Source organism: Glycine max, chromosome 1 (assembly GCF_000004515.6).
Source record: "Glycine max cultivar Williams 82 chromosome 1, Glycine_max_v4.0, whole genome shotgun sequence".
Taxonomy (NCBI): domain Eukaryota; kingdom Viridiplantae; phylum Streptophyta; class Magnoliopsida; order Fabales; family Fabaceae; genus Glycine; species Glycine max.
Window position 1 is genome coordinate 28651692 of NC_016088.4, and position 27811 is coordinate 28679502.

Genomic DNA, 27811 nt, shown 5'->3' on the forward strand with positions numbered 1-27811 from the left:
CAGTCATTAAATGACTACAGGCCCATATCCCTCATTGGTTGCATGTATAAAATAATAGCCAAGCTCTTAGGAAACAGGCTGAGGGTAGTGTTATCCGGATTAATAGATGAAAGGCAGTCAGCCTTCATCAAGAATAGGCATATTCTCCATGGAATTCTGATTCTAAATGAAGTGGTGGATGAAGCTATTCAAAGAAAAAAGTCTGCTATGATTTTTAAAGTGGATTTTGAAAAAGCCTATGATTCAGTATCTTGGTCTTTTTTGGATTACATGTTGATGAGATTAGGTTTCTGCCTTAAATGGAGAAAGTGGATTTCTATTTGTCTTCAATCAGCTACCATTTCAGTCTTAATTAATGGGAGCCCCACAAAAGAGTTTGTCCCTTCTAGAGGTTTGAGGCAAGGGGATCCTCTAGCTCCTTTGCTCTTTAACATAGTGGCTGAGGGGCTTACTGGTATGATGAGAGAGGCCCTTAACAAAGACCTATATAGAAGTTTATTGGTTGGGAAGCAAAACCTACCTATAAATATCCTGCAATATGCAGATGACACAATTTTTGTTGGTGAGGCCTCGTGGGAGAATGTTGTAGTCTTGAAGTCCATGCTGAGAGGCTTTGAAATGGCCTCGGGACTGAAGATTAATTTTGCCAAAAGCCAAATTGGGGTGGTTGGGGTTCAGGCCAATTGGATTCAGTAAGCAGCCCAATTTCTGAATTGTAGACAGATGGACATTCCTTTCCATTTTCTGGGTATGCCTATTAGAATTAAATCTTCAAGCAGGGTTGTTTGGGAGCCTTTGATTTCTAAGTTTGAAGCTAAACTTTCAAGTGGAACCAGAAGAATCTATCTATGAATGCTCTCCCCATTTATCTTCTATCTTTCTTCAAGATTCCTCAAAGAATAGTTGATAAGCTGGTGTCTCTTCAAAGGAATTTCATGTGGGGGGGAAGCCAACACCACAAGAGAATTTCTTGGGTAAAATGGGATGTGATCTGCCTCCCAAAGAATGAGGGGGGTTTGGGGATCAAAGATCTAGCCAAATTCAATGCAGCCCTGAGGGGGAGATGGATTTGGGACCTAGCTGCCAACCACAATCAGTTTTGGGCTAGAGTTCTAATATCCAAATATGGAGGCTGGTCAGACCTGCAGACTGGCAGAGATAAAGGTTGGCACTCTCAATGGTGGAAGGACCTTAGAAGGCTTTATCATCAGCCTGATTTCAACATTATACAGCAGAATATGATATGGAAGGTTGGTTGTGGGGATCAAATCAAGTTTTGGCAAGATTCTTAGCTGAGTGAGGGCTGTAATCTTCAGCAGAAGTATAATCAACTCTTCATGATTAGTAGACAGCAGAATCTTTCTATTTCTAATATGGGAAAGTTCTCTCACAATTTATGGAGTTGGGATTTAAAGTGGAGAAGGAGACTATTTGACCATGAGTATGAGATGGCAGTTGCTTTCATGGAAGAAATTTCTGATATCTCTATCCAGCAACAGGTTCAGGACAAGATGCTTTGGAAAGCTGACTCTAGTGGTGTCTATTCCACTAAATCAGCTTATAGGTTGTTGATGTCCTCCAACAGCCCTTTTCCTAGCAGGAGGAACTTCCAGATCCTTTGGCAATTGAAAATTCCCCCAAGAGCTGCGGTTTTCTCTTGGAGGTTGTTTAGGGACAGACTCCCCACTAGGGCCAACTTGTCCAGAAGAAATATCCCTATCCAGGATATTATGTGCCCTCTTTGTGGCTGGTAGCATGAGGAGGCTGGGCACCTTTTCTTCCATTGCAAAATGACTAGGAGGCTATGGTGGGAATCCATGTGCTGGATTCAGGCTATAGGAGCTTTCTCAGCTGATCCTGCTAACCACTATATCCAATTCTGTGATGGATTTGGTGCAGCGAGAAATCTTAGTAGGAGGGGCGGGTGGTGGATTGCTTTATCTATTACAATCTGGCAGCATAGGAATTCCTTGCTGTTTCATGGCATTCCTTTTGAACCTCAAAAGGTGTTGAATGATGCCATAATTCTAGCTTGGTCTTGGCTAAAATGTGGAGAGAAAGGTTTCAATACATCATTTAACCATTGGTCTACCAATCTTATGATGGCCTTTGGTTAAATTTCTGATTATATGTATTGGGGTCCTTGTGCTGGGTTTTTGTTGGGTTTGTTTTGCTTTTTGGAAGGTGGCACTTTTGTGTCTTGTATCTGTTATTTTCAATACCTCTGGTACTGTTCTGTTTAATATTAATATACATATTTTTGCCTTCCAAAAAAAAAAAGGAAGGCATGTTTTAGAAGTTCAAATCTTTCATTTAAGCAGAGTCAGATGGAGTATATAGAATGTAAGTATAGCAAGAGATAGCAATCCTATCTTTGAGGTGAATCTTGGAAACCATACTTTACCATAAGTCAGTCACAGTTTATCACCTATAATGTAAGAGGATTGGGGAGGGGGATCAAATGGCCGGCAATTAGAAGGATGGTCACTACACAACACATAGATATGTTATGCATTCAGGAAACAAAAAAGGAGATAATTGACAGGGCCATGAGTCAAGCCCTATGGGGTGATCCCGAAGTCAGTTGGGAAGCACATCCATCTTCGAATTTAGCAGGCGGACTTTTATGCATCTGGAGTGAAAATCATTTTTGTCAGAAAGGAAGGTAACTGGGAATGGTTTCATCATGCGGGTAGGGCAATGGCTTAAAGAGGCACAACAAGTTCATATTGTCAACATCTATTCGCCCTGTGACATTCAAAGCAAAAGAGTGCTATGGGACAGTGTCTTGCAGTTGAAAAATCTAAACCCTGGGGGACTTTGGTGCATACTAGGCGACTTCAACAGTATTAGGACTCCTATAGAGAGATTGGGTGTCTGTCAAAGGGGAACGGAGGATAGCAGCTCTAGGGAGTTCAATGAACGGATTGAGGAGTTGGAGGTAGACGAAGCACCGTGGGTAGGCAGAAAATTCACATGGTTTAGACCAAATGGAACCGCTAGAAGCAAGCTAGATAGATTTCTGATATCCCCTGAATGGCTAGCCAAATGGCCAGGAACCTCTCAACACACACTGGAGAGGAATTTCTCTGATCATTGCCTACTGTTGCTCAGATCCACATGTGTAGATTGGGGTCCTAAGCCATTTAGGATTCTTGATTGTTGGCTCACAGACACTTCTTTCAAGAAGATTGTCCAGGAAAGCTGGACCTCTAATCAGCTAAGTGGATAGGGAGGATACGTGCTGAAAGAGAAAATCAAGAGACTCAAAGACAGTATCAAGATCTGGAACAGAGAACAATTTGGTGATACTTTCAAAAAATACAAGCAGATAGAGGCAGCCTTAAACAAGTTGGAAGAGGACACAATTGACAGACACCTAGACCCTCAACAATTGGTATCCAGAAAGAAGTTTCAGGAAAAGTTATGGTTAGCGGCTCACTCACACGAGTCCCTACTAAGACAAAAGGCCAGAGCTAGGTGGATTAAAGAAGGTGATTGTAACTCTAGATACTTTCATATGATGATCAATTCAAGTCGGAGACACAACTGCCTAAAAGGAGTGAAGATCGATGGATCTTGGATTGAAGAGCCAATAACAGTCAAAGAGGCAGTCAGGTTGTTCTTTTCTAAACATTTCCAAGAATCTGATTATGACAGACCTCGATTGGATGGAATAAGTTTCAAGACCATAGACAGTCAGCAAAATGACCGGCTGGTGGAGAGATTTCAGGCGGATGAGGTACAAAGGGCTGTGTGGAACTGTGGGAGTGAAAAAAGTCCAGGCCCAGATGGACTTAATTTCAAATTCATTAAGCAGTTCTGGCACATTTTACATCCTGATTTCCTTCGATTTCTAGATGAATTCTATGTCAATGAAATTTTTCCTAGGAGATCCAATGCATCCTTCATAGCCCTAATTCCTAAGGTATCGGATCCGCTTAGGCTGTCAGACTACAGACCCATCTCACTCATTGGGTGCATGTACAAGATTGTGGCTAAGATCCTAGCTAACAGATTGAAGAAGGTCATGCCTTTCATTATAGATGAGAGGCAATCAGCATTTATAGAAGGAAGGCATATGTTACACAGTGTGTTGATAACAAATGAGGTTGTTGATGAGGCTAATAGAAGCAACAAGTCGTGCATTGTATTCAAGGTTGACTATGAGAAGGCGTACGACTTTGTTTCTTGGGATTTCCTTATCTACATGATGAGAAGAATGGGATTCTGCACCAAATGGATCCAATTGATAGAGGTATGTATAAAGTCTGCATCGGTTTCGGTCCTGATAAATGGTAGCCCTTCTTCTGGTTCTCCCCTCAAAGAGGACTAAGGCAAGGGGACCCTCTAGCACCGCTTCTCTTCAACATTGTTGTTGAAGCCTTAAATGGCCTGATTTCACAAGCCATGGGGAAAAGCCTATTTAGGGGTTTCCTAGTTGGCCTACACAGGGTGAAAATCAGTCTCCTTCAATATCCAGATGATACAATCTTCTTCGGTGAGGCATCTATGCAAAACGTGAAAGCAATCAAGGCAATTTTGAGGACCTTCGAACTTGCATCTGGCCTCAAAATTAATTTTGCTAAAAGCAGTTTTGGAGTATTTGGTATGCCCGAGCAATGGAAGACAGATGCAGCAAATTACCTCAACTGTAGTCTGATGTCCTTTCCTTTTTCGTACCTTGGTGTTCCTATTGGAGCAAATCCACGAAGATCTCAGACATAGGACCCTATCATTAGCAAGTGTGAGAAAATTAGCGAAATGGAAGCAAAGACACCTGTCTTTTGGGGGGAGAGCGACTCTTATACAGTCAATCCTAACATCCATTCCTATTTATTTTTTCTCTTTTTTCAGGGTCCCGAAAAAGGTGGAGGACAGGCTGGTAAGCTTGCAGAGGAGATTCCTATGGGGAGGGGCTAATGACCAAAACAAGATAGCTTGGATTAAGTGGGACACAGTGTGTCTTCCAAAAGAAAGAGGGGGACTGGGAATCAAAGACATCACCACTTTCAACCTAGCATTGCTTGGCAAATGGAAGTGGAGTCTCTTTCAGCACCAGGGGGAACTGTGGGCTAGGATACTGGAATCTAAGTATGGCGGTTGGAGGAGTCTGAATGAAGCACCTCGAAGCAATAGGGAATCCATTTGGTGGAGGGACTTGAAATTGGTGTCTCATCATCCACAACATGGCGTTGCATTGCAGAATTCAACTAAGTAGAAGGTTGGATGTGGAGACAAATTTCAGTTCTGGGAGGACAATTGGATGAATGGAGATGGCCCATTATCAGCCAAGTACCCTAGGCTGTATTCTATTTCTTCCCAGCAAAACCAAACTATCCAGCAGCTGGGGACTTAAGGAGATACAGGGTGGGAATGAGACTTTAGATGGAGGAGACCTTTGTTTGATAGTGAAATAGAGATGGCGGTTTCATTCCTAAGAGATGTTGAAAGTCACAGGATTCACCCACACATTAGAGACCAGTGGGTGTGGATGGCTGACACCAGCGGCCAATACTCGGCCAAAAGCACTTATGGTGTGATGAGGGGGGAGATATCAAACGGGATCCAGGATGGTACCTTTGAGGAACTGTGGAAACTTAAGGTTCCAAACAAAATTTCAGCATTTGCATGGAGGCTACTCAGAGACAGACTACCGACACGAGCAAACCTGAGAAGGCGACAAATTGAATTAGAAGACAGCACTTGTCCTTTTTGCAGAAGTGTGGAGGAGACCGCAGGCCACCTGTTCTTCCATTGCAGCAAAGTTCTCCCTGTTTGGTGGGAATCATTGTCTTGGGTGAACATCGTGGGGTTTTTCCCGCATAATCCAAAACAACATTTCCTCCAGCATGTATCCGGAGCCCCCATCGGCACCAAGCCTAACAGGTGGAAGTGGTGGTGGTTGGCATTGACATGGACTATTTGGAGGCACAAAAATAGCATCATCTTCTCACAGGATACCTTTAATTCTAACAAATTGGTGGACGATGCAGTCTTTTTACTCTGGACATGGCTCAGGAACTTGGAGAAGGACTTTGTTACTCATTACAATATCTGGTCTAGCAATATTAGCATAGGGTTTAGCCAATAGATGTGGCCCCATTGCAGACTAACTGTACCTATTAGTCTCATCTTTGAAGCCAAACTTTGGCACCTATTAGATTACATTAAGGCTGCCATGGAGCCAATCATGTGGCATCTACCTTGTAAATTATATTTCTTGGTACCTCTGGTACTCTATTAATATATATTTATTTTCGCTGACCAAAAAAAAAACAGTTTTACTATCCTGTGTCTATCATATAAAATGCCAGAGAAATAAGAGATGATGTAAATCATAGAATTCAAGTTGGGTAATTGAAACAAAAAAGTGCCTTGAGTGTTATTTGTGACAAAAAGCTATCACTCAAGCTTAAAGGAAAAGTTTACTGCATAACTGTCGGAACAATGATGTCGTATGGAACCAAGTGTTGGGCAGCAAAAATCCAAGAAAATAAACTATATGTAGCAAAGATAAGAATGGTGTGTCGGATGCGTTAACATAATAGACAAAAATATAGAATTAGGAATAAATACATTAGATAGAAAGTCAAGATAGAACCTATAGTAGAAAAGAAGGTAGAATCTTGCCAGTATTATGAAAAGGAAGCTTGATGCAATAATGGTAGTAGATTTACTTAGAAATGTAAAATAACTGACTGCTACCTTGAAGCAATATCAAGTAAACTTCTCATAGTTGATCCAGAATCAGATCCCCATGCAAGAATTTCTTGTCTTCCCCCAGATATAAAAGCAGATAAACATTCTGTAGCATTCTGCTCATGTCACATCAATGCATATATTTAATTCTATAATCAGAAATAGTTTAAAATACAAATAATGAAATAGGATTGTGTTTATCTAGCAAAAAAGAATAACCTGAATTTCACTGTGGTCATCACTTTGAAGGATTATGTTGATAACAGCATTAAAAGAGACACCATATATTGCTTTCACTACATCAGCAGGGGCATTCTGTATAAAGCAATAACATACTGAGATGAGAAAACCATAAAGATAAATAAAGTGCTCAAAGGTCAAAGATGACATGTTTCCAAGTATACTTGCCTTCAGTAACATTGTTACCAGATCTAATGATCCAGCTACCAAACCATCAGCCTGCTCTTGGGGCTATAAGAACATTTACAGAAGTGTATAAGCAACAAGATTATTCTAAAATCACTAACCAGACACTGTAATAACTTGGAAAAGTCATACTTTATTCAAAATTGGTCCAATATACGGCAAAATTCTAGAAACCAATGGATGTACACATTCAGGAATGCTTTTGATAGCCTGGAAAAGAAATAAATTCTATCAGATGACAAAAGAAATGATATAAAATTATTGAAATAATTGATTTCAAAGTCAATAATGGAGCTTGACAAATATAAATCCAGATCAAAAAGCATCAATGAGAAAAGCACATATATATAAGCATAACATATATTTGTATTTGCAAGCATATATACACATACACATACACATACACATACATCAGAGTTCTAAATCTGTGTCTCATCACAACCAGCACATAATTCATAAACTGCACTACAGTGAGTTTGCCACTGAAAATTGCAGCATTTCACAATTGTTGTGGCCATTGTGACAAAATGGAGGTATAATTCCACATCTTCCCCCTCCCCATTTGAGTTTGACCATTATTTTTGTTATTTTTCAATTACACCCTTTTTCATCACAACAACCATTACTCACTGCTCACTGAAGTTTATGGCCAAGCCAGGGCACACTCACTTCTCTTGTTCTGTTTATCATTTGCTCATACTCTGCTCCTCTTTTAAGTTTTCACTCAAGTCCTCTGAGTAGAAGAAAGCTCTATGCCTTTCCTCTACCACTGTTCTGTTCATCACCATTTTTTGTGTTCTAGTCCCTCATTCTGTTCTACCTGTTCACACCTATTTCGTATCTTTGTGTTCTATTCTACCTTTTTATGTACTTCATTGATCACCCTTCACCCCCCCCCCCCCCCCCTTCCAATTCTATTCTTATTTATATTTACGTATAAGAATTCCTTTGGTTTGCTTGTATTTGGTAGCTCAGAACTTTATTTTGACCAATGCTATCAAATAGCGGTGATGATAGTGCCATGGCAGTATGGCATGGTGGTTCAACAAGACATGTGTTATGACATGGCAGATTCTCATGGCTTCATAAACTCACAAACAGTTATGGCGGAAAAGGCCCAAAAATCCAGTAAAGAAAGAGACGTGTCTCTATGCCCCCAACTAATTATTACCTATTTTCATGGGCATACCCAAGGTCCATAAGCTCAAGTGAAACCCTAATGCACAAAAGTCTATCATGAGGATCCCGGCAACCATATCTTTTCATTTTCAAAACACTCCTATCTGTTTTTATATTTGCCTCTGTTAACAAAAGCCTCACCTGTGATGATCTGTATTTTCCAGAGACCCACATTTTTCTGGCGACCCAAATTCCCTTGTTCTTGGTCTTTCTCTCCCCTTTATCTCTTTTATTTTTCTGTAACCTCCATCAACCAACTATTCGTAGCATTATCCCAATTTGGTCCTATTAATTTTTATGTCTTCACATTTTGAGTTCCCTTTTCCACGTGTTCACCAACTTCCCTGGACCTCTCAATTTTTAACATTTCTTCTCCAAATTCTTTTTTTTTATTTTGGTTTGTTGGGCTTCAATTTGAGTCCAGTTTAACTTTTTAATAATAATAAGGATAAATTATTATTTTGGTCCCCGAACTTTTCAACTTTAATGGTTTTGGTCCTTTATCCCCAAACTTTTCTTCCATCCAGTATTTTGATCCTTTCCCTCCAAATCCATCGTTAGCTGCCTACATGACACTATTTATATTAATATTTTATTTTCTTACATTTTCTCGCGGTTTAAAACCACCAAAAATTGTGATTTTAAAAAGATTAAATACTTTGTGGTGGTTTTTGGCTGCCAAAAATTGTTGTTTTTTCAAGGCAAATGAAACTTATATTATTAAACACCACACATACAAGAAACACATGAACCAAGATTTGCAATCAATCATCCATTTTTCTCCTTCAATCTTATATTTTTAATCATTTTGGTTTATGATTCTATTCTATCGGTTTTAATGCTTCTCAGCTTGAAAATTTTCAAACCATAATCTCAAATATTCGCAGAGTACCAAAGTCATTATCCTCAAATTCACCTATTTCTACATTATTCACCGCTATCTTTATCTCCAGAAACAAGCCCATCCACGCCGACCTTGTCACTTTGCATTAAGCAAGCACCGTTCATGCATAAGAATTCATAAGGATCCCAATCAACCACTACCAACTTATACATTAATTGTGTCAAACCTTCTCCAATCCGGTGCCCTTCGTAACAATTTTCAGAGACAAATAATTTTCATTCTTTGCTCGCAGATTCCAGATTTGGACCTGGGGATACGATTGCGATATGGGTTCTAGATCTTCTGTTTGGCAGGGTTCTCTATTCCTTCAGTCATCAGATTCATCATCCATGGTGGTTCCTCTGCCAACCGCCACCACTCTGGCATCATTCTACGTCGGCAACCTCCACCCTAACGTCTTCAACAACCACCTCATGGACACATTCTCCGACTTCAAGAGCCTCACATCAGTCCGTGTTTTCAAAGACTCATCCACGGGCTTCCATTGAACCCAGTTCTGGGGACGCTCCGTCCAGCCCCGACAGTAGCGGCTTCGCCGGAAATTGTTGCAATTGGGTGTGATGCCCAACCTTGTTGGATTTGATTTTTTATTTGGATCTGGCCGTATCAGTGTTTGTTAGAACTGGGGTTTTGAGGTTACGGGTGAATGAGGGAGAGAAGATTTCAGTTAGATGTGGGTTCAGATCTGGTCGTTATTTTTTATTTTTTTTTTGTGTTTTCCAATTTCTGGCAGTTTTTAGCCGCCAGAAAATGAATCATAATAAAAAATAAATAAATGTCACGTCATCATTTAATGGTAAAACAGATGGAAAGGACTAAAACAATGGACCGAAAAAAAGTTTGAGGACGCTGACCAATCGTCAAAAAGTTTAGGGACCAAAACCATAAATACAAAAAGTCCAAGGGCAAAAAACATATTTTACCCTAATAATATTAATAATAAGAAGAACAAGAGCAAGAAGAGGAAATATAATAAACTAAAAATAGTAGTAATAATATATACTAATAATATATATACTTTTTGCCTTCCAAAAAAAAAATAGTAGTAATAAAAACATATTAAATTATTTAAAAGATAACATATAATATAGGGTTTACTATCTTTGTAGTCACTAAACTTTAAAATTTATAGTTTTCAGTCCCTAGACTTTATTTGACTGGTTTTAGTCCCTTCACTTTTCTTCTGTCCTGAAGGAACTAAACATGAGGGAAAAAAGTCAAGGGATGCTGACCAGTCAAAAAAATGTTCAGGGGCTAAAATCAGAAATCCTAAAAAGTTTAGGGACTAAAGATAGCAAATCCTATAATACAGAAGCAAAAAAAAAAAAAGAATAGCAGCCATCCCATTTTCTACTATCCCGCTTTAGCTGTTTTGGGTGGGCCACTACGCAATGCTATCCAGGATTGACTACTTAAAACAACAATAATCTTGACATAAAATTTAGCTTATCATTGGTTGGATAGAACATTTCTTGTTAAAATCACATGTTTTACATTCCTACCTCCCATTGTCCAATTCAAGGTAGGATCTACATGTTTGACATAAGTGATCAGTCATAACAAAGGTAAGATGCTAAGAAAAAATAATCAAGTAACCCTTTAGATAATATTATTCAAAAAAAAAACAATCATTACCTCAAGAACTTCCAGTGCATCAATACTGATAAAAGGATCCGAAACATGTGATGCCCACACATTAAGGATTACAGGAGAAATCATGTGTTCAACTAATGTTGATGACTCATGACCTACAATAAGCAATAACAAGGGAATAAATACAGTTGAAATCGAGATAAGAGACAAGGATTTTAGTGAAAACTTGTTTGAAAGAAACCCTATCTGCTCACTGATTTATAAATTATAGGTTTAATTACTTATTTGGTCCCTATAATTACAAAAACTTCTGGTTTTAGTCCCTATTCTTTAAAACATCCCTTTCTAGTCCCTATACATACCATTTTTAATCCCTTTTAGTCCATATGCATCATTTTAATCCCTATTAGTTCCTAAGGAGAGGACCAAAAGGGATTAAAGTTGGTATGTGTAGGGACTAAAAGGGGAAGTTTTTGTAACTATAGGGACCAATAAGTAATTAAACTTAAATTATAATACATGTCCAGTACAAGAGAATCTCAAGTTTGGGAATAAACAAGATTACAGCATAATTACCTATTATAAATATGTGCAGAAAATAAAGGACTAAATAGGTCATTTGGCCTCAAATATAATAAGAAATACTATGCCTAATGTCAACAGTCTCCCCTCAAGCTGGTGCATATAAGCCATATGCAGTCAGCTTGTTACATAAATGATATCATCAGTTCACGAAGAGACTTGTGAAGATGTATGGTAGTCAGTCATAAGAACCAACAAACGATATAGTGAATTCCCTAGATACAATTTTCTCATTAATAAAATAGCAATCAATTTCATTATACTTCATTTGCTCATGAAAAATTGGGTTTGAAGTAATGTGCAAGGCTACATGATTATCACAAAAGAACTCATAAGGCCAACTTTACAAACCTATTGCCCGATACTCTAACTCTGCAATAAACCTTGCAACAACATTCTGCTTTTTACTCTTGCATGAAATGGGATTACCAACAAGAACAATCTGCATTTTATGTAGGCAATAATCTCAAAATAACCCCATAACCCCAATCTATACAACTTCAATGTGTAAGTAAGATGAGAACATAAAAACACACATGCATAAATATAACTTCAATATCCAATCCGAGCAATATATAAACTAACCTGCTTTTACTGCAGCAAGCAATGTATCAAGTACCATGAGCAAGGTTTCATCTGATGCCTGGAAATCATATTAGGTAACTATTAGATGCAACAATAGTAGAAGATATATGATAAAAGGATTTATATTGTGTGGTACATGATTAAGAAGATCTGTGAGGGATGAAATTAAACCCAACAATTGCGATTGGACAATTTCTTTTTTTGCTTCAGGAAGAAGGTTAGTAAGTGCTCTGCAGGCACCTACTTTTACAGGTGGGGGCCTGTTAAAGTCAAAGTTAGAAGAGAGTATATTACACAAAGAATACAGACAGACACAAGTGTGCTTACACATCCATTGTAATTGCTTTCATTGCTAAATAAAGAAAGTGTTCTAGTAAACCATTGCTTATCTGTAAAATATGAACATCAGTTAGAAGTCATGAGAGAGAGGCAATCTTAAAAGTTAGGACAGGATCATTTACCAAAGAAGACAATTTAGCAACTGACGTAAAGATGCGAGCATATAAAAAGGGATATTCAAGAGGACCTGTCAGAAAAATTAAAAAATAAAATTAAAAAATATGTATCACAGCGTCATTCATTTAAGAAGAATGGGAGCTCAAAAGAGGCATCGGGAGAGTTGAAAAGTGACCTATTAGAGAGTCTTCAGTGAAAATCTGCTCAACCAGGTGCTTCAAGCTACTTGTATCAAATCCGGTTTCCTGTAACAATAGCAAAATATATCATAGTTTATCCTATGGAAAACAAAACCACAAGTTATTGAAGATGGAAATGAAAAGGTTTAAGCCTAATTCTGCTTATCAGAATTCACAACTCAAGTAAGAATCCCAACCTCTGTCTCCAACAGTTCTTCTGAAAGAGACGATAAGGCAAAAAGAGTAGCTTCTCTTATCTGCCAAAAATTAACATGCTCAAAACTTAGAAATGAAACGGGGAGAAAACAAAAACAAAAATCTCACAGAATAATCGATGCATAACTGCATAAGTAAAATATGCCATTCATGTCACATTTTTCTGGAATCAATGGCATGCACTTCATGTCAAAGATTAACAGAGCATGATTGAAGCTTTCAATGAGATATACAGGAAGAATAAATCTAAAAGAGGAACAGGGAGCAGAAAAAACAAAATTGAGCCATAACAACCATGCTTACATGGCAAGGGGTTTGGGAGGGAACGAGAAAATGTGGGAGCAGAAGGACATGGAAGAGTAATTTGTTTTTTATTAGCAAAAGTATGATTAATATTATATATAATATTAAGTTCATTTACCCAGACATTGATTCCCACCTCAGCAGCATGATTCTAACACAGCTGAAAAATGGGTGGCATGCATCTTTGTCATGATTTCTGCAGAATGGTCATTGGACGTTGTTGATTTCCACATTCCTGCTTCTTAAGTTACTCTTTGTTGGCAGTCCTTCCAGGGTTAATCTCCAAGCAAAGAATGAGGCTTTACTTGGGATTTTAAACTTCCATAGTGCAGTAAACACTCCATCCTGATTTTCATTTGTCGAATCCCTATCAAGCAGCATATAAGCATTCCCCACTGTATATCCCCCGCTTGAATCTCCCTCCCAATTCCAGGTGTCTAGTCGCTGCAGTTGTACGATCAGACCTTCTATATCCTTCATAAATTTTGCAGTCATGTCTATTTCACCCTCCAAAAAGAATCTCCTCCACTGGAATAGTCATTCCCAACCTGCACCTGATGTCGCCCCTTGCTGGTGGATATATTGATGTTACCCAGAACAGCACCTTTGATCCACACCCAATTTTTCATTTTGTCCCGCTTTTAAACCAGCTTCCCTCCTCGGGCAAATTATAGATGAAGCTTAGGTCCCGCCACCAGAGGGACTCTCTGTTGGTCCTTCTTGTCACATCCAAATTCCTCCACCCTCCATAGTTGGATTCCAAAACTTGTGGCCACAATGCTCCTTGGTGATGAAACAAATTCCAGCACCATTTTCCAAGCAGTGCATAGTTGAATTTCACCAAATCCTTGATGTCCAAGCCACCTTTTTCCTTTGATAGACAGACTGAACCCCAATTCACCCATGCAATCTTTTTCTGATCCGAGTGCCTCCCCACAAGAACCACTGCCGCAGCCTCACCAACCTAACCACCACCTTCTTCAGTTTTGACAATTTTCTCTCACATTTCTTGACTATTGGATCCCATATCTCACTACGTCTTGGGAGTGCCCCAATAGGGACACCCAAATAAGGAAAGGGTACTGAACAACATTTTGCAATTTAAATAGCTGACAGCATTGTTCATCCATTGCTCAGGCATCCGAATAGCCCCAAAACTGCTTTTGGAAAAGTTTATTTTTTATCCCGATACCAACTCAAAGCTCCTCAACATCACCTTGATTGCTCTTACATTTGTCATCATTGTTGTCCCAAAGAAAACAGTATCGTCTGCATACTGTAATACACCGATTTCCACGTTTCTTCCTACTGTAAAACCTTCAAACAAATTCTTCTCTCGGGCTTCTCTCATCAGACCAGTTAAGCCCTCCGCTACAATATTAAACGAGAATGGGACTAGTGGGTCATCTTGCCTGAGTCCTCTTTGAGGAGTGAACTCTGCTCTTGGGCTCCCATTAACCAATATGAAAATAGAAGTTGATTTTAGGCAACCTTGAATCCATCTAATCCATTTGGTACAAAAACCCATCCGCCTCATCATATACAACAGAAAGTCCCAACATACTAAGTCATACACCTTTTCGTAATCAACTTTGAACACTAGGCAGCTTTTATTACATCTTTTTGCTTCTTCGACCACTTCATTGGCTATAACCACGTTGTACAGCATATTTCTACCCTCTATGAAGGCAGTTTGGCGTTCATCTATAATGGTTGGCAGCACCTTCTTCAGCCTTCTAGATAACAGTTTAGCCACAATTTTATACATGCATCCTATTAATGAAATAGGTCTGTATTCATTGAGGCTCTGGGGATCATGGACCTTAGGGATCAAAGCTTAGAATGATGCATTGTTTCCTTTCTGAAATACTCCATTGATATAGAATTCATCCAAAAAAAGAGCAAATCTGTTTTGATAACGTCCCGGAATTCCTTGATAAACTTGAAATTTAGTCCATCCAGTCCAGAGCTTTTCGCACTGCCACAATCCCACACTACAGCCTTCACTTCTTTCTCTTCAAAACGCGCCACCAGGAGAACATTATCTTGCTGGCCAATGGACTGAAATCTGACCCCAGCTAGTCTAGGCCTCTCCCACTCAATCTCCTCTTGAAAAACTGTCTAATTTCCTCTTTGACTCTGCATGACTCTTCTATCCAGCACCCATCAACAAGCACTCCTCTAACCATATTGTATTCTACATTTCCAATTTACAATCAAGTGGAAGAACTGAGAATTGTAATCCCCTTCTTTGATCCATCTAACCTTGCCTTTTGCCTCAAAATGGATTCATTTAAGTGTGCTGCTACCCACAATTCCTCCTGTAGTAGCTTTCGCAATTTTTTTCTTGTTCATTCAGTTGTCTATCATCCCCTTCTTTTTCCAGCTTGTTCAGCTCCAGTTCTGCTCTTCTTAATTTCTGCCAAATATCACCAAATTAAGTCTTATTCCATGCTTTTAACGTCAGCTTTAATCCCTTGATCTTTTCCTTTAACAAAAAAACCCACAAAACCATTTACAGAGTTAGTTGTCCAACAGTCACGGACTACCTTCCTGAAAGATTTATCCTCAAACCAACAATCCAGAACCCGAAACGACTTCAGGCCCCTATCAACAATTGTGGATCTCAAGAGAATTGGGCAATGGTCTAAGAAATTGCAATCCATGATAAACTAAGTGCTTCCTTGTCATTTGGCAAGCCATTCTGCGGATACAAGAATTTTGTCCAATCTACTTTTAGTTGTCCCATTGGTCTGTACCTGATGAATTTTCGTCCCGCACAAGGCACATCCTCAACCTCTAGGTCTGCAATCCATCCATTAAATTCCTTCATAATGCTCTCAACTTGCACCCTTTGACATATACCTACTCTTTCTGATGTTCTTCAAATTTTATTAAAATCCACTAATATGCATCATAGGCCTCCCAAGTTTGCATTCCTTATTTGTCTAACTTATTCCCATAAATTTCTTATTCAAAGCTGCATCACATGGCGAGTATATGTTCACTATTATCACTTTTCCACAATCAGTAACCCATATTCCTTCAAGGTAAATGAAACCACATCCAATCAACTTCTTCTCCAGTTTAAATGTTTCCTCACTCCAAAGGCACAATATTCCTCCAACACTATTACATGCTAGCTGCAATTCTCAACTGACATCGGAATCACCCCACAAAGCTTGGCATACATCCTTATCTATCACTTCCTTAGTCTCTTGTAGGCATAGCATATCTACTTGTTCTTTTTTCACCAATTTTCTAATTGAAGCCCACATTAATCCCCTCCCGAGCCCCTTTATATTGTATGTTATGATCTTCATCAATCACTTTCATTATTTCCCATCCTATGAGCCTCTCCCTTATCCCTTTCATCCATACTAACTAGTTTGCATACCATTGTTCCTTCCTGGTTACTACAATTTACTCCCAAATTTTTTGCCATGTCCCAATTAATTGTTGCTTCTTTTACCAGCTCACAGGTTTTAGGACTTCAAACTAATTTTGATGCCACTGTAACATAATTTTCACAGCGCTTTTCCTCCCATCCAGCAATTTTCTTCAGCCTACTACCCCTTATCATTGTTGGAGAAGTCTAATGATTGTTTGGGCCACTGTTGGGCTCCTTTCCTACATTGTTGTTTGACTATCTCTTTTGTCAGTCTTTGGGCCCAACTGTTTCATTAGGTCTCAATTCCTTTTTACACCACCTATTTCTTGAGTATACCTTCCATATAGGGTCAGGCCCATTTACTTTAGGGCCTAATAGCTTATGTTCCCCTCCTTGTCTTTCAACAGAATTGTTTTTAATGGGACCTGAAAGTGAGTTGTTTGCTTCCTCTTCTTCTGGATAATCACATGCCTCCATCTCCTTTAATTCAAAACTGAGTCAGATGTGGGCCCCTTTCTTCCCCATTGTTTCCATTCTTGTTGTTTTCGTTCTTCTCTTCAAAAGCCATGCCTGATAGCTTCCTCCTTTGTCCTTCCTGACCTTATCAACAGCTTGTCGCACCTAGGTAGGTCTTTGTCTTCTGTCAAAAGCATTCCCTACGTCATAGGTACTGACGTGATATATAGACCAGCGGACAACTACTGCTCCCCACCACTTCTGTTCTGCTCATCTCCATCTGCATCCGCTAGCATGGCTATCGCCAGAGACTCGTCATGGGACGACGCGTCCTCCAACGATAAGGTCAGCCCCACTTCGCTCTCATCAGAAAATATTTCCTCTGAGGACCCTATCAGGCTCCCACTGTTGCATTTACACCTGCAGGGGTTGTAGCACGTCTCCTCTACAATGTTGATCACGTAATCGTCCCCGTTAATGGACGCAGTTACGGTGTGATTGATTGTAAGGTACCATGATGTTTTGATGAGCACTCGTGCCCTATCCAAGCATTGAAGGCCTTCAACATTGTCATCAATATCCACCACTTCAACCCGTCACAATCTTTTGGATGTTCTCCAAATCCTATGCATGTAATGGGATTCCCCAGCCCAGAATCCAAACCAACCAAAATCCAAACCTCATGCTTAGGCTCTATTTCTCCAATGTACGGAACATAGGCAGTCCGTTTTCGAATTCTTCCCTACATATTTCTTCTGCTCTAGTATCAATGAGGCACATGAGTAACACCATGTCGCCACCAAGGTACTTTGACTTAATGTCCTCACCTCCATCTCACATGAGTTCTTCTTCTAGTCTATCAAATATCGCCAGATTCCTCAATTTACCTACCCAAGCATTGCTGAACCATGTCCTCTTTTCCATTGGTATAGTTAACTAAATTGACAAGTGGGATGTCATTCTCATTGCTTGCACATATCTCAGTAACCACCTCTTCACCGTAGTTTTGCTGCCTGTCGCAACCACTTTCGCATACAAAATAGGTACTGTCTTCCGTTGGGGATGTTGTTTCTAAGGTCCTCCATTCATTGTTGTTTGTTCTGTTATCTCCCTGCCTCTGACCAGCCCCTTGTGCTGATCTTGTTGGTTTTCTCTATCAGCTTCCACTCCCTTCCATGTTTCGGAAGATTCGCATGTAGTTTCAGTCCGCCGAGAATCAAGTTATCCAATTGTCTCTCGAGTTTCCTAAAGTCATCAACCCCTTTGAATTGCACAAAACCGTATCTTCAGCCGCTCCTGTTTCTATTCTTTGCAATGAATACCTCCCTGACGCCGTCCTATTTCTTGAACTCAAACGACAAATCTTTTTCCCCCATATCTTCCAGAAAACTTGTGAAGTAGAAAGAGTAAACATTTGATGCATCCCTCCAATTTTTACTCCTTCGCTCCACTCATCGTGCCGCCATTGTCATCCCATTATGTTGACCATACCCATTATGTTGATCAGTACTTGTAGCACTAATGGTTAAATATGTTTCAGAAGTGATTAATAGTGTCATGAGGTTATTGAAACGTCTAATGGTGGTTAACTTTGTCTCATAGGTGACTAAGAGGAAATAAATGTGTATATAATTATCAATCAGTACTTGTGGCACTTATGGTTAAATATGCCTCACAAGTGGTTAAAAATGTCATGAAGTTATTAAAATGTCTAATGGTAGTTAACTTTACCACACAAGCGGATAAAGTAAATGGATGACATTGTATACAATTATCAATCTGTACATGCAGCACTAATGGTTAAATATTTCTCATAAGTAGTTAATAATGTCTGAGGTTTTTGAAATGTCTAATTGAAATTGTGTATATAATTATCAATCAGTACTTGTGGCACTTATGGTTAAATATGCCTCACAAGTGGTTAAAAATGTCATGAAGTTATTAAAATGTCTAATGGTAGTTAACTTTACCACACAAGCGGATAAAGTAAATGGATGAGATTGTATACAATTATCAATCTGTACATGCAGCACTAATGGTTAAATATTTCTCATAAGTAGTTAATAATGTCTGAGGTTTTTGAAATGTCTAATTGAAATTGTGTATATAATTATCAATCAGTACTTGTGGCACTTATGGTTAAATATGCCTCACAAGTGGTTAAAAATGTCATGAAGTTATTAAAATGTCTAATGGTAGTTAACTTTACCACACAAGCGGATAAAGTAAATGGATGAGATTGTATACAATTATCAATCTGTACATGCAGCACTAATGGTTAAATATTTCTCATAAGTAGTTAATAATGTCTGAGGTTTTTGAAATGTCTAATTGAAATTGTCTTAAAAGCAATTAGCTGTCCAAGTGGATGTTGGGCGGACAATTCCCAGTGGGACATTGATAACTTTTCCTAGTTGAAGCATCTAGAAATTTGAATGCAGGTTGTGGGCACTTTACTTGAAAATCAGCAATATTTTAAAAATAGCCTGTGTCAGTAGGTCAATCAAATTTGTCTACCAAACATATTAGATAATTTCTAGATCCAAGGAGAATATATATTCTGTACTTACCCTCCACCAGCTTGCATTACCAGCTGCTTTTCTAATTTGAGACTCGGTGAACCATTGTTTTGCACCATCTGTTATGGCCAAAATTCCTTCACCAGCAAAAGAATTCACAACCTCTTCCAGTAAAAGCACACCTACAAGAAGCATTTTCTGATGAAGCTTATGAAACTATATAAAACAGATACATCATACATAAATACATTTTAACACAATCACAAATGAAAAATCGAAATCACCCAAAAGTAGGGGTGGCAATTGGATGGTTAAAAAACCAACCAAAATATCTAATGAATAGTCAGTGAAGATTGTTAGTGGATACTAAATGAACTGATGGATTATAAATTATCGATCCATAATGATCCAATCCAAAATCCATCCATTTGAAAACATTATTGAATGATAAACTGTAAGTGTTCTTGAATGATAAAACTCATCAAAATTAGAAGTGTTATTATAAGGATAAGGATTAAAATCATTATCAAAACAATCACCAAAGTAATTAAGATGAAGGAAACTAACTCAACATAGGAACCTATCAGTCAAATTGAAATAAATTACCAGTGTCAAACTTAAACTGGCAAATAAAATCTTAAGGGGGATACTGACCAGAGACGCGGCAACTATAAGTGGCATCTTCTTCATCAGCAATGAACTGGTTAGCATCCACAGACCATGTATGAACCTAAAAATAGAATGGACAATTCTTGAGTAATAAAAATAGAAAAGGGTTCAATTGCTGAAAAATTACAGAGAGAGGGAGAGCATCAAAGGCACCACTATATATTATCATATTTTCACTGTTATAAAATACAGTAAATACATCTACACCAAGTTCTAATCATGGAAACTGCCCCTCGGCCCATTGGGGTATGGCAGCATACATCTGATACTTCCAAGAGTCCACAGTGATGGGAACCACATCACTGGGCAATCCTTTTTTCATATTCTTGACTTAAGGTACTTGAGCAAGCTAATGCCAAACTATATTGTGATTTTTTATAGATTCCAGTAATTTTGGAAGAAATAAAATTAGTAATTGCCATACTAATGCAAAGCCCAACCTCTACAATTTTCCAACATTGCAAAATCTTTAAAAACTTCAACAAAACAAAGCAAATTATTGACAATTTAAAAACATAATTAGCATGTGTCACACTGATGCAAAGCCCAAAACCTCAACCATTTTCCTACATTACAATTTTTTTAAAAATTTCAGAAAAAGAAATAAAGTATTTAATGTACAAAATAGATTTTAATCATTATGTCACAAATATCTTGAAATTTTGATCTTCATGCTGTCATACTACTTCAATAAGATAAAAAAATCATTCGTGAGCCTCCATCTAATAGCTTAACCTAAACGAGATTGATTAGTGAATCACTCCGTGACTGTGGCAAAATGAGTTCAAGTGAGTCAACAGTAAAGTGATATATGAAGTGGTAAAAGGATTGGCATTCATTTCATGATGAAATAACAAAATTAAAACAAAATAATTAATGGATACAGAGAATAATCAATCTGCACTCCACTCAAGTAAGCTACAGCCCTTTTTTCAAATGACAAGCACAACCTTTTAAATCGCAGAAAAATTATAAAGTGAATCTGCAGAAAGCCAATCAGATGCTACTGAGTAAAATCAGAAAAAATGTGAACTAAGAGCAATGACAAGAGTCAAGAATGCTATACCTGCTGCTCAGTCATTTGAAGAAAAGCAATAGTATAGTACACCAATTCTCTGATATTAGCCACAACCACCTATAGAAATGCAAACCATAGATCAAAGTAATGATACAATTGAACACAATCAGCAGAAAAATAAGATTTCAAGAATGTTCTGAACCAAACCTTTCCCAGTCTTGGATTACCCACAATGGTCAACATGAGTTCAAACAGCTGTAAATAACAACTTAGATAAAAATGATAATTCAAAAATTATTACAAGAAATGAAGGAAACACAAACAAAAAACCATGCAAACCTGATTTACGCAAGTTTTAGACAGATCTCAGCCAGTTTATTATTTAAAATCCTATAATTATAATTTTTTATCATTTCCATACAATAATCCAGCAAAACTATACGACACTAATAAAAGGTATAGATCAAACAAAGAGGTTCCTTTCAATAGTAAGCTGATGAAGCCATCATTGCAGTGACTACAGTATCCCCTGTGAATTCCAGTTTGACTAATTTGAAATTTAGGACTGTCTTCCTTGCCAAATAACAAGTTAAAGGATATCATTCTAGCAGCTGATTCAGTTTGACACTTCATAGTGACCTTTCTCTCTCTGGAATACTGACAACTATGTACAGTTTAAATTAAACAATCAAGTTAACAGCAGTTTTCTTTGGGGCAGTATGCAGATGATACGGTTTCCTTTGGGACAGCAACAATGGCAAATGTAAGAGCAATCAAGGTGATGTTGAGGAGCTTTGAGTTGGTATCGGGATTAAAGATAAACTTTGCCAACATCTGTTTTTGGGCAATTGGGATGACTGAGCAATGGATGAACAGTGCTGTCAGATAAGTTGCAGAATGATGTCAGTACTCTTTTCTTATTTGGGTATCTCTATTGGGGCAAACTCAAGACGTAGTGAGATTTGGGATCTAATAGTCAAGAAATGTGAGAGAAAATTGTCAAAATGAAAACAAAAATATCTTTCTTTCGGGGAAGGGTGACTTTGATTAAGTCAGTCCTAAACTCGATCCCTAAAATTTTTTTCTTTTTTCAAGGCTCCAAAGAATGTGGTGGATAGGTAGGTGAGGCTGCAGCGGTGGTTCTTGTGGGGAGGACACTCGGATAAGAAAAAGATTACATGGGTGAATTGGGGTTCAATTTGTCTACAAAAGGAAAAAGGTGGCTTAGGCATTAAGGATTTGGTGAAATTCAACTATGCACTGCTTGGAAAATGGTGTTGGAATTTGTTTCAACACCAAGGAGAATTGTGGCCACAAGTTTTGGAATCCAAATATGGAGGGAAGAGGAATTTGGATGAGACAAGAAGGACCAACAGAGAGTCCCTCTAGGGCGGGACCTAAGCTTCATCTGTAATTCGACCGAGGAGGGGAGCTGGATTAAAAGCGGGAAAAAATGGAAAATTGGGTGTGAATCAAAGGTGCTGTTCTGGGAAGACGGGTGGAAGGATGATGGGATTTCGTTAATTGAAAAGTACCCAAAATTGTACCACATTTCTCAACAGCAACATCAATATATCCACCAGCTAGAGGCGACATCAGGTGCAGGTTGGGAATGGCAGTTCCAGGGGAGGAGATTCTTTTTGGAGTGTGAAATGGACATGACTGCAAAATTTATGGAGGATATAGAAGGTCTGATCGTACAACTGCAGCGACAAGACACCTGGAATTGGGAGGGAGATTCAAGCGGGGGATATACAGTGGGGAATGTTTACATGCTGCTTGATAGGGATTCGACAAATGAAAATCAGGATGGAGTGTTTACTGCACTATGAAAGTTAAAAATCCCAAGTAAAGCCTCATTCTTTGCCTGCCAACAAAGAATAACTTAAGAAGCAGGAATGTGGAAATCAACAACGTCCAATGACCATTCTGCAGAAATAATGACAAAGATGCATGTCACCCATTTTTCAGCTGTGTTAGAATCATGTCGCTGAGGTGGGAATCGATGTCTTGGTTAAACATATTGGGTGTATTCCCGAAAACTCCGAGAGACCATTTCCTCCAACACTCCTACTGCAGTCTTAATGGTATTAGGTTACACTGATGACAGACTTGGTGGATCTCCCTGACATGGTGTATTTGGCACCATAGAAATAGGATTGTTTTCTCAAATGATATTTTGTGGTTGGGTGCCTAGCTAAATGTCAGATCTATGGTTGCCTAATTTTTGCTGTATAGCATGTATTAGGTCACCATAGCTTTGCGTAGTATGGTGCTAGGTTGTATATACAACAATACCACTTGTACTGAACTTAATATTATATATAATATAATCATACTTTTGCTGATCAAAAAAAAAAGTTAACAGGAGTTACAGTAACTGATTTTGTTTAGGATTTACTGAAACATAAATTTTAGGATCCTAATGTTTCATTACGATCTAAGTTTGTCTCCTCTTTGTATACTCTAATTTTATCTCTGCCCAAATTATGGATGAATATTCTCAACCCCTGCTTAATTGCATCATTCTGTAACAATACAAAGCTGCAAATTCAAACATCCCATTCTTTAAAAACTTACTGGAATACACAAATAAATGGAGGAAAATGAAAGTCTTATATGAAAGAAAACCTTTATACAAAGAATGGAGCTATACATTTATTACCAAAATTCATGTTGATTGACTAGTGGGTATCTTACTACCTTCTATTGGATAATATTATTAAGTTTCTCCATTTTGTCATTGATAAGAAGCACAGAAACAGATAGAAGATAATAACAAATCAATTTTATGAAGAATTCACAAGAATAGGGGCTTCAATGAATAGAGATATCAAGATAGAAAACCATATTCAGTAATATATCACCCAGCTGACAAATATTTGCAAGGGCAGGCATCAGGCCATCAACTAAATAACATAAAAGAGATTGAAAAGCCATTGAAAAGGAGATTGAAGAAACCACTCACGACAGAAAGTCAGTCAGTTAACTCCAACATGGAAATATCTCTAACAGAAGAATTTCATTTTTTGCTATAAAAAATAATTAACATGATAAACACAACAAACTGCTGCTATCATCACCTGGATAACAAATGAATCAAGGCTTTTCTCTGAACCATCAGAATCATATCTTCCCTCATGTGAATCTTCTGTTCCTTCAATGGACGCTTTCTCATAAACTCTCAAAGAAGAGACAAATGTATTCCACAAAGGTCCCAATATAACTACAACGAAAAGCATATAGTAACAAAATAAATTAAATAACTAAAAACAAATACTTAGCAACTCAACTAGGGAGCAAACATACCCTCAAATTCGCTTGTAAATAGACTTGAAAAATTCTGAATAAACTGATTCAAGCACTTCAAAACCTTAACAACGTAAACACAACATCATGTTACTACATAGGAAATATATACATCTGTCTGTGTTTGTACACTAAACACACAGACACATATAGGATAGGAGGAAAGACTATTAAAAAGAACCAGACTAACCTCCATTTTAATACTCCAATCATCTGGATTTTCAGATTGAACTGGAATTTGTAGAATAGAAGAAAATTGGTCCATCCATGGTTTAAGCAAAGGAACTATCAGAGAACTTGTTTCTGCCTAAACAGAATGTCTTGATCTGTTAATAGTTAAAAAGAAAAATGCCCAACAAACAATCCCCAAGAACAGTTCACAACAATCACTTAGTGGAAAAATACCTTATAGACACCACTCATTGTCCCCAGCATAGAAGTGCAAGAATAGATTATTGAAAGGGCCTTCATTCGAATGTATGGATCATATATCTGAATGGCAGTAAGAACGTAAGAAAGCTGTATAGGTAACAGAAGATACTCAATTAACCTATAAACAGAAAATTGGTAATTTTCCTTTATTTTCTTCGTTTTCTCTTTTAAGTAGAATTCAAAGATCTGGTAAAGTATTTAAATAAATTACCAAAAACAAATTACATTATTACAAATATTTCAATTTTACTTCAAAAAATCAGCACTATCTAAATGGAAAAACTTTTGACAAATGACAATAATGCAAAATACAGGTAGACAGAAAGGACTCCTATCCGTGATTATCAAACTCTCGAGTTAACTCGATAACTCTTACGAGTTTACAAGTCCACTTACCCTTTGCAAGTTGACTAGTGTTTAAAGTCTCTTTTTAGTAGACTCTTGGTAGACTCTATAAACTCTAAATAAACTCGGTAGACTCTCGAGTTTAGCACTGAGTCAACGAGTCAGCAAATTATAAAAATTAGACCAAAATATAAGTCATTTTTGGTTGTTTTTTGTCTGTTTAGTGTTAAACATACCTTTATTTAGTGTGTTATTCCAGAATAAAAAAATTCACACCTTTAATAACATCAAACCCTTGTTGTCTAATAACATCAAACCCTCAATGAGAATGATCTACCACTACTATAACATCTGCAAGTTATTATCTAGTAGTGATACATTACTAGACTTGGCTATTTAAGTATTGTGAAATTTATGATTTATTATTTTGCTTTATTATATTGTTAAAATGTTTAATTGGTATGTTACTTATATATATTTTGTTATTATTTTTATATGAAGTGAACTCTTACGAGTCTACGAATTAAGTTTACGAGTCGAGTCTATGAAACTCTCACGAGTTTATGTAAACTCTTGAGTTTGATAACCTTGCTCCTATCCATAACTAGAGTACCAGACTTGTTAATTCATACAGTATGCTATCTTCCTTTCTAAAGAAAAAAAGTTAAGAATATGTAACAATGAAGATAATGTGGGGGAAAGATATAACGGGAACTTTGAGAATGAATAAATCCTTTCCACTTTTTTATTTTATACAGCTTTTATTAATTTCTATATTGTTTTTTTGAAGTAGCTGATTTATTTTAACTGCTATGCTTCCACTATTTACATGCAATGCATAAGATGGAAAAAGAGAAAGGTAGAGAGAGAAACAGAGAGTGAGGGGAGAGAGAAATAGAAAATGGGTGAGAGTGGGATCCTGACATAATTATGCCGAAAATGGGTATGGCCAACAAGTTGAGATGAGACGAACAAACCGGAGGGATGCATCTGATGTCCATTCCTTCTACTTCACAAAATTTCTTGAAGAGATGAGAGAAAAAGACTTGTGGTATGAGTTTAAGAAATGGGGGGACGTGCAAGAGGTTTTCATTGCAAGAAACAAAAACAGGAGTGGCAGGAGGTATGGTTTCGTTAAATTCGAGGTGGGCGATGTGAGGAGGCTTGAAAGACAACTAGACGACTTGATAGTAGGGGGGCTGAAACTACACGTCAACATAACGAAGCATGGAAGGGAGAGAGAAGCCAATTCAAACAACAAGTACAGGACGAGGATAATCTCAGATAAATCACTCGAGGGTGTGAAACATCAAGGTAACCTTGAAGGTGCAACGGAACAGCAACTCCAACAAATGACAGCGCCAACCTCGTATGCTAAAGTGGTGGTGACAAGCAACAGAAAGACGGGACGAAGAAGGAATCTAACGCGCGTGAGTCCAACAAGAACAATTTCTCACTCGTCAGTGCAGCTAAACATACCTGTGTAGAAAGTACATGGCTCAATAACACCTGGGTAGGAAGACTAAAGAACCTGGCGATGTTTGATAGAGTGGAAGACGAATTCATGTGGAATAGGGGAGAAGATAATGTTAGGAAGTTCCATATCGCCTGTCTCAGTTCTTGGGTGCAGCTTATATATCTGTTGGACAACTTCACTTAGTACCAATTGATTTTAAGTTGAAATCTAACATGATATCAAAGTCTATAGCTCATCTTAGTTATTGCCTATTCTAGTAGGCTCGCCCGTATTGGTAGGCATCTGTGGAGGGGGAGTGTTAGGAAGTCTCACATCACCTGCCTCAGTTCTTGGGGTGCAACTTATATATCTGTTGGACAACTTAACTTAGTGCCAATTGGTTTGAAATTGAAATCTAACATGGTATCAGAGCTTATAGCCCATCTTAGTTCTTGCCTATTCTAGTAGGCTCGCCTGTATTGGCAGGCATCTGTGGAGGGGGTGTTAGGAAGTTCCACATCGCCTGCCTCGGTTCTTGGGGTGCAACTTATATATCTGTTAGGCAATTTCACTTAGTGCCAATTGGTTTTAAGTTGAAATCTAACATGATATCACAGCCTATAGCCCATCTTAGTTCTTGCCTATTCTAGTAGGCTCGCCTATATTGGCAGGCATCTGTGGAGGGGGGGTGTTAGGAAGTCTCACATCGCCTGCCTCAATTCTTGGGGTGCAGCTTATATATCTGTTGGACAACTTCCTTTACTGCCAATTGATTTTAAGTTGAAATCTAACAAATATCACATCAAAATATCTAGGAGATGACATGGTACTGCTAATGGGACTCACGGATAACAGAGCTGAGCAACTGGTCAAGGAAACAACTGAGATGGTGGAGGTGGACGACGACGTGGAAGAACTCCAGAGACTTGATAGGGCACGGGTGCTAATTAAGACACCATGGCAACCCATATTCCAACACGTTGCATCAACGTCGATTAATGGGGAGGAATACACGATGCATATTTCTATTACATTTTAGAGAGAGAATGAGTAGAGAGAGAAACACTGAGTGGGAGAGAGATAGGATTAGT

The 27811-nt window shown here is 38.1% G+C and overlaps 1 protein-coding gene across 1 annotated transcript in view; it reads right to left on the reverse strand.

The window, feature by feature from the left end:
* Window positions 1–27811, reverse strand: part of LOC100790154 (importin-9) — a 66991-nt gene that overhangs the window by 25539 nt on the left and 13641 nt on the right. Inside the window, exons 6-24 of the mRNA XM_003516827.5 lie at window positions 24893–24979; window positions 24678–24794; window positions 24488–24551; window positions 24262–24404; window positions 21386–21433; window positions 21227–21295; window positions 20146–20221; window positions 19543–19673; window positions 12804–12863; window positions 12603–12672; window positions 12433–12497; window positions 12299–12360; window positions 12108–12231; window positions 11972–12029; window positions 10847–10959; window positions 7261–7338; window positions 7111–7173; window positions 6922–7017; window positions 6709–6818 (exon numbers count right to left, since the gene is read on the reverse strand). Of these exons, the coding sequence (XP_003516875.1) occupies window positions 6709–6818; window positions 6922–7017; window positions 7111–7173; window positions 7261–7338; window positions 10847–10959; window positions 11972–12029; window positions 12108–12231; window positions 12299–12360; window positions 12433–12497; window positions 12603–12672; window positions 12804–12863; window positions 19543–19673; window positions 20146–20221; window positions 21227–21295; window positions 21386–21433; window positions 24262–24404; window positions 24488–24551; window positions 24678–24794; window positions 24893–24979 (1634 nt within the window). The remainder of the gene's footprint in view (window positions 1–6708; window positions 6819–6921; window positions 7018–7110; window positions 7174–7260; window positions 7339–10846; window positions 10960–11971; window positions 12030–12107; window positions 12232–12298; window positions 12361–12432; window positions 12498–12602; window positions 12673–12803; window positions 12864–19542; window positions 19674–20145; window positions 20222–21226; window positions 21296–21385; window positions 21434–24261; window positions 24405–24487; window positions 24552–24677; window positions 24795–24892; window positions 24980–27811) is intronic.